At 55.6% G+C, this 7,555-nt stretch overlaps 1 protein-coding gene across 1 annotated transcript; it reads right to left on the reverse strand.

Annotated features, from left to right (window-relative positions):
• Nucleotides 1-4,184: 4,184 nt before the first annotated feature.
• LOC119107456 (villin-1-like) lies at nucleotides 4,185-7,355 on the reverse strand. Its single transcript, XM_037230900.1, is given in 4 exon segments — nucleotides 4,185-6,580; nucleotides 6,582-6,890; nucleotides 6,892-6,945; nucleotides 6,947-7,355. Coding segments are annotated over 4 exon segments (2,505 nt in total). The 5' UTR covers nucleotides 7,208-7,355; the 3' UTR covers nucleotides 4,185-4,699.
• Nucleotides 7,356-7,555: the final 200 nt, after the last annotated feature.

Below are 7,555 nucleotides of genomic sequence, written 5' to 3' on the forward strand. Positions count from 1 at the left end.
ATTAATGGGGGTAAAGCGGATGAAAATGATAGCTCAGCATGCAAACATTTCTTGGCCAAGTGGAGCCGAATAGGTCCCGTTGAATTCGCATCAGAATACAAGCATAGTTAAACATATTTTTCTACAAAGAACGTTAAACGCTATCGTACCATTTAAAGCACGAGCATTTTTACGAATTAGTGAAGTGAAGATACCACACAACACCGTGTCAGAGAGAGCCAAACAAACAGAAATAATTACTTTCATAACAGTGAGAAGGTATTCAATGATATTTCCCCCGCGGAAATGGAACTTAAAATAAAAGTTCTGAGCTTTACAAAAACAAATCGAGAAAGCTTGTATCACTGATCCAATCGGACCAGTCTGATCAGACTATGCACGTTAACTGAAAAAAGGTGGGATACACCCTTTAACACCATGCCTGATAGCACCATGCTTGATGATGAGCCACCACACGTTTACCGCTTCAACAAAATGTCTGATATGTTTTTCAGACAGACATTACTGGGCTCGCCTTTTTCAGATTTTAAGCGTCATAAAACTGATTTTCTGATCAAATCAGGACTGACATCAAGTGCATACAAGACCGACTTTGCTCATGATCACGCGGCAAGTTTACTGTCGCCATGCGCGTAGTAACATCCGCCATGAACCGCAGAGCTGATAGAAGAATGACGCTGGAAATGTTCACCTCTGGCCGCTATGGCATGCATTCATTATCCTTAAGCAGCTCTTCATTTCGACCAATCTGGGCGCGAACAGCAAGCCAGTGCTATGGCATACGGTACAGTGTTGCAATTGGAATCTAAGATGAATGTCCATGTGATACACTTCTGTGTTTTCCCCAATCTGCAGCATTTTACACAGGATGGCATGCATCGGACAGTATTGGGGCACCAAATCAGCAGCATTTTTTTAACGTGAATGTTCCACATTAGTGGGGGATTTTGAACTGAAACAGCCATCTTGAAATCATTCGATGTAGTTCACAGCTCTATCCGTCTTGAGACCTAAGCCCCTCTAGTTTTCGTGCTACACGACCGAGAGGATGTGCAGAGTATTTCAAGGTTACCCATGCGTCCATGACGCATGGGTAACGTCATTCACACTTGCCATGCCCCTGGTGGTGCGGCGCTCAAAGTCAAGAAACACATAGTTGTCCAGTCTTTCACATCTGGCATTTGTGAATGCGATCTCCAGATATATGACGGCCGTTAATTGGCTCTCAACCAATGTTGTGCAAGCTATGCAAGATTTTATGAAACGCGTTTTGTACTAAATAGTACAAGAAGTCATACATTCGTCTTAGCTATTGCGAAAATACGGCTTGTCATCGAATAACTTGAAATTAGCACCCTTGACGACCATGAACAAAAAATAAGCACCTCATCCTCACAAATAAGTGCGCAAGAACACCACGACAAATGGTCAAAACACGGGTACCTAACAACATCTAATTCATAATACATATAACGTACTTACATATGATACAGCATATTGACCAAATCGATAAATTGTGTTGCGTAGAGCACTCTTTCCCATTTCAAAGGAAAACATTAGTTATAGGTGAGCTCACCTCATCATGTTTCAAGTTTTACTCATTGCCTCCAAATGTGGTGTAGACCCATTAAAAGGAATGAATCACAGGATTTGAAGCGTTTTGGAGTGCTTTTGGAACGTCCAAATCACCAGGATTTTTCATAACGGACGCGGAAAATTCCTGCACGTCCTTCATTGTGAACCTTGCAGCGTCATTCGATCTTCAACTCCAAAATTTACGGTCGTACTTGGATGCGGTGGCCGAGACGTCTGTCGTTCAGCCGGGTCACGCCAGTGCACCACTGCAGTAGCTGACCTAGCAGGTCTGCCAAGGACATCATCGAGACACCCAGCAACAGGCTGACGTAGCTGCCCATCTCGCTGAACAGGCTGACGGCAGGGTAGGAGAGCCGCTCCGTCATCACCTCCTCTGAAATTACGTCCTGGCCGATCGAAATTGAGGTTAGAACAGACCCTCTTGCTGACCGATTCCCAGTCAACGCAAGCAAAATCGGTTTGCGATAAGCGACGTGAATGCGATACTTCTGTTCCCGGCAGGCACGTAGACAGTTGCAATTATCTTTTTTATATGAAAGCTTTCCTTCTTCAATCAACTCTGGGGAGCATTTCGGATGGTGGAGGTACTCCTTCCCCATCTCTGGAAGTGAGCAGTTGAACGTTTTTGCCCACAGCGCGTAACGGCATCTCATCGTGCAGTTCTCGCTGTTGTAGCCAGCAGTTGATTCACAGCTGGTATGACGTAGGCTGTCTCGGATTCGAACGTATGAAGACACGCGCACCTTGACTTGTGCACCTTGAACAATCAGGATTCTCTCGTCTTTTCGCAACGATGAGGAACTGAGGCGCCGCGAGATGATTGGTGGCCGGCGAGGGTGAATGTACATCCAGTGCTGACCCATCAGTGCTGTGATGTACTGCTGATCACGTAGGATCAGTCTGAGACGAAATTTATGGTTAATCCACGTACTGGCCATCACACCCCATGTCACGTTAGGAGTGAGCGTGTGGCAAGCACGCTTCTCAGACGATATCCAGGAACGCCAGGTGCCAGTACGCACTGCAATGAGTCCTCCGAGATAGTTGCTGTTTGCCTCTGGTCGACAGCCCATTTCACATGTCTTCACCAGCGACGTGAGGGAAGGGCTTTGCTGCCAGACTAGCTCAGCGAACGTGACGTTGTTCCTCCGGACGAGATTTGCTTTAATGCTTTCGGTCGGGCGGACACAGAGCGTAACGCTCGGTATGTCCACGTCTCTTGCGTGCGTGTATACAATCGCCGTAGAGATTGGTTCGCTGAGGTACAACTGAACCAGCTGCACACATTGGTAGCCGGCCAGGGCGGCGCAGCCGAGCCACAGCAGACAGCGGGCGCGGGCGGCCGGGGTCCGAGGCCAGCACGACGGCCGGGACATGGCGCAGCAGTGGGCAGGGACGTCCGCTCAGCACCGACCGATCGGCTGTACTCCGGTCTGAGGTCCCCCGTACAGGACCGACCATCCTGCTGGGCCCGCATCGACCCAGGTAACACTACATTGGACGTGGACTTGGACACTTTGTAGGTGTCACAAAGCTTCGCCACCGGGTACGCCGGCAAAACCATGACAATGCCATCCCGAAGGATGGCGTTTATCAGCTCTGACAGAGGGGTGTCAAGTGTAAATAGCTTTCCTGGGTCAGCGTCGTGGATCAACAGCAAATTTCAGCCACTTGAATGTAGAAAACGTGCGACTTTCTACGCCCAGCTCTGGCCGCGAGTGCCAGGGCGCGTTAGAGCAAACATATGTCGTGAGGCAGCCATGGTGCAATTTATAAGAACCATTCAGGTGGAGTCAGAAAAGTATCATGTGTAGCGAAGCTATGGACGCACAGCGCATGGCTTACAACATGATGTGCATTAGCGTTCATGTGTTTTTGTTTCTGCAGCTTCAGATCTCCCCGCCAAATCTTAACTCGTTTGTAAAAGCACACGGTGTACAAATTATAGAAGGTAATCGTTCGACGCTCAGCGATGAAGTCAGGGTCACATCAGATGGCATTGATCTTGAGCCGAGTAACTTCTGCTCAGAACTAGACTCCGTTTGCCAGGAGTTGAAGCGTGACTATGAAATAGGAAAACATCCCTGACATGACCGTTAACTTTGAAATAGGAAAACGTGGCTCTTAAACTAACACATCCGTTAGGTTAACGGTTACGTTTCTGCCTGGGACACTAACAAGTCCCAGGCGGATTCCGCAAGGCATTCGTGAGCGACTCTCACGGCAGATAGAACAAATCTTGAAAGACCACCGGGTGCGGTAACATATAGTCTTATTTTGCGCCAGAGGGCTCTCTGGGAATTCAAAGGCGCTGGATGGACGGCATGAAACTGGATGATCGAGCAGGAGACCGTCAGACGCTGCATACTCCACCTCCCGCGTCGAGCCGCGCGATCGTGCGGCTCGGACTTCATTCCAGGTGTCGTGAGTGGTCAGCGACGGTCGCGCACAACCGCCGTACGATGTTCACGACACATATCTTACCGGGGCTCATATTCGTTTTCATGCTACCATTTTGCTGACTGCGCAACGCGGTGCTGCATCGACCCCGGGTTATTTAGCCTAGTATGTGATAAGAAAAGAGCCGCGATTACATTGGGATATATATTCTGTTCGACACGTAAAACAATGTGCGCGTTAACAACGAATCACCATGCAGTATGCGTTGGATACGCATTTCACACCAATTATCAATCCGCCCATTTTGCTGCAGGCCACACACGTTTGACGCTTTGACTGGTCCTTTCACCATAGGCGCGATCGAGATGAGCTTTCCCGCTCTTTTGAAACAGTCAGTGCGGCTTCAAAGGACCGCAGGAATTTCTTGTCACAACAAATTTAAACACGATAGGCTACCGGAAATGGAGCCATTTTATCGCTTGTGATCAGAAACGAGCAAGCAAGGCCACCTGCTATATTTCATGGCCCCTCAGGCTTCACGCCTTTTCCAGTTGATGTCTGTGGGCACATAGAAACATTGTCGCCCAACTATTGCGACTCCTCACGACAACATCCGACGGACCTCCTTGCCGGCCGGGGTCGCTTGACCCAGCCCGACGCACGCCGCATACCCTCCAACAAAAGACAGCGCAGGCGACGGCGCTTAGAACAAGTCGACCTTCTTCTTCAGCTGTTGCTGCTTCCAGGCGGGCAACTCCGAGAAGGCCTCCAGCGTCATGCCGAACGTCTCCTGGAATTGCTCGGGCGTCAGGTAGCGCTCCTTGATGGACGGGTCAACGTCGGTCGGCAGCAGGTCCGCGTCCTTCTCGCGCAGGGTTTGGAGGTCATAGGTGGGCAGTTGAACGGCCGCCGTCGCGCTCCGCATCGACACCGTGCTGATACCCTTGTTGTCCGCGGAAGCGCTCTTGCGGACGCTCTCCCAGTCGGGCTGGCGCTCCCACAGCTGGTCGTCCCAGACGCCGAAGAAGCCGGTGAAGTTGGGCGGCTCGCAGCCCTGTTTCACACGCACGATCGGCGTGTCGACACCGCGACCGGCCGGGTCCGTGCGCAGGTACTCGATGGCTGTCTTCTCGGAGAGCTCGCGCTCGGTCTTGTTGGAAGCTGCACCGATCCAGAGGAAGACAGTGTTCCAGGCGTCCAGCAGCATGACGTCTGAGGCGTTGAGGTCCACCTGCCCGAAGTCGCACACCTCTTCAACGCGGAACCCGCCGGACGCGTTCGAGCACTGGAAGAGGCGTGCCGGCTGTGGCTGCTCGGGCTCCGCCAGCCGTTTGTCGTTGGCGTACGGCTCCAGGCCGCCGAGCAGCGTCCAGAACTCGGGACGCTCCTGGCCCTCGCACACCACGCTCGGTTCCGCTTGGATCTCGCCGGCCAACTTCTTCGCCATCTCACGCTCGTCACCGGTGGCGCCGCGGCCGCACCAGACGACTACCTGGGCGCCGTGACGCAGCACGAAGCAGTCGTTGGAGTTCAGGGAGCCGGCGCGACACTCGACCTGCACAGCGCGTGTGTTGTACTGAGTCGTGCCGTGCACCTGCAGCAGGTACGTATCGCCAATCGTGGCGTCGCGGGTGCCGTTCACGCCGTCAAAGGCGGACGAGCGGCCGCCCGAGTACACCACCATGTGGCCGCTGAACATGGCTAGGAAGTGTGGCGGCTCCTTGCCTTGGACGACGCGCACCTGAACCGGCCGGCCGCCCAGGCTGTCGTCCATTTCGACGGTCTTCAGGGCGGCGGTGCCCTGCTCGTCCTGCGACGAGTGCGCGCCCAGCCAGTAGTAGATGAGCTGGCTGTCACGGCCGCACGCCTCGTACGTGTACAACACCACGTAGCAGTCGCCCGCGTAGAACTTACCGTAGTCCTTGACCGCCAACGGCTTCAGGTCGAAGTCTTCCACGCGCCAGATCTCCTTCTTGCCGGAGCCGTCGTCGACCATCTGTGTTTGTGCCGCCAGCTCGCGGTGCTCGTGCAGCGTCGACGCGTCGAAGCTGGTCTGGATGGTGGGCGCGATCTTGTTGAACGACGTCTTCTTGCCCATCCCAATGGTGGCGTCCTTGTCGCGCCACGACTTGAACAAGCTCTTAAACTCGTCCGACTCGCCGCCGTCAATGACGCGCGTCACGGGCGTTGAGTTACTGTAGCTCTTCTTCTTGATGAAGCCCTGTGCGTTGCGCATGGCCTCGGCGCGCTCCTTGTGCGTCGCGCGTCGCCCCACCCACACCCAGATTCCCTGTTCGCCGTTGTCGACGATGAACGAGTCGTTCTTTTCCAGGTCGGACTGCAGCAGCGGGCCGCCCTTCATCTCGACCACTTTAAGCGCGCCGTCCTCGTCACTGCAGCGGTACAGCCGAAGCTCCTCCGCTAGACGGCGCGTCTGCTTGTCGTCAGAGCCTTCGGTGGCGCCGCGCACCGACCGCTCACGAAGCGGCAACAGCTCGTTGAAGAGCGCTTTCTCATTGGCCGACAGCGCCTCCTCCTTTCCGCTCTCCATGATGATGATGTCGGCACCGCCGTGGTCGTCCTTGAAGGGACTGCGCCAGCTTGGCACCCTGGATCTTTTCCATCGGGTTGGCCTCGCGGCCCGTCCACACGTAGATCGCCTGCTTGGCATCCAGCACGAGCACGTCACCCTCGTTGAAGTGCTCCCAAGCGACGGCCGGCATCTGGCGGATCACCGGGTTACGCTTCCCCTTGACCAGGTAGAGTGTCGGCTCGAAGTCGTCAGTGACGTGCGTCAGCCCGGAGGCAACGCCGCCGTCCAGGTGTCGGATGCCGGCCGGGAAGTAAGCCCGGAAGCGCTGGCTCTCATGGCCCTCGACTTCGCGGTACTGCACTGGCAGCGCCCCCCAGCAGGTCGTCGAGCTCGACCGTCTTGTAGGCGGCCACGCCTGGCCTCGTCTTGCGACGTCTGCGAGCCCAGCCAGAAGTGGATGCTGGTGGCGAGCGGGCCCGAGATCTCGTGGGCGCGCGTCTCGACGCCGCCCGCCTGGCCCGGCTCAGACACACTCAGCACCACGTAAGAGTCGCCGCGGTGGAACTTGCCGTACTGGTCGCGCGGTAGCGGCACGAGCACCATGTTCTCGACGCGCCATATCAGGAAGCAGGCGGTCCGCTTCGGGATGCTGCGAAAGGCCGGGTCAGTGGAGGCCATGACGGACGAGCGCCGGACGCGGTGGATCGCGGACGTGCGGGCGGCGGCGGCGGCCGAGTGCCGCTCTCTCGCTCCACGGCCGGCTCGCCGCACGCGCGATAAAGACACACCACGCGGTCAGATAGCGACCATCCGGGCACTGCGCGCGCCGCCGCTGTCGCTCGCGCTAGCCGGCCGGCCCGGCTCGGGGCGCAGGGGCCCGCCGCCCTGCACACCGCGGTTGACGCGTCTGGCGCGGCCGCAGCTGGGCGCACCGGAGCGACCCGCGCCACACCAGCTCACTGGAGCGCCGCGCGACGCTGGCGCGCCGCGGCTGGGCGGGGCGCGGTTCACTGCCGCCTGTCCCGC

This window comes from Pollicipes pollicipes, unplaced genomic scaffold (assembly GCF_011947565.3).
Source record: "Pollicipes pollicipes isolate AB1234 unplaced genomic scaffold, Ppol_2.1 Scaffold_6686;HRSCAF=7923_pilon_pilon_pilon, whole genome shotgun sequence".
NCBI classification, from domain to species: Eukaryota; Metazoa; Arthropoda; class Thecostraca; order Pollicipedomorpha; family Pollicipedidae; genus Pollicipes; species Pollicipes pollicipes.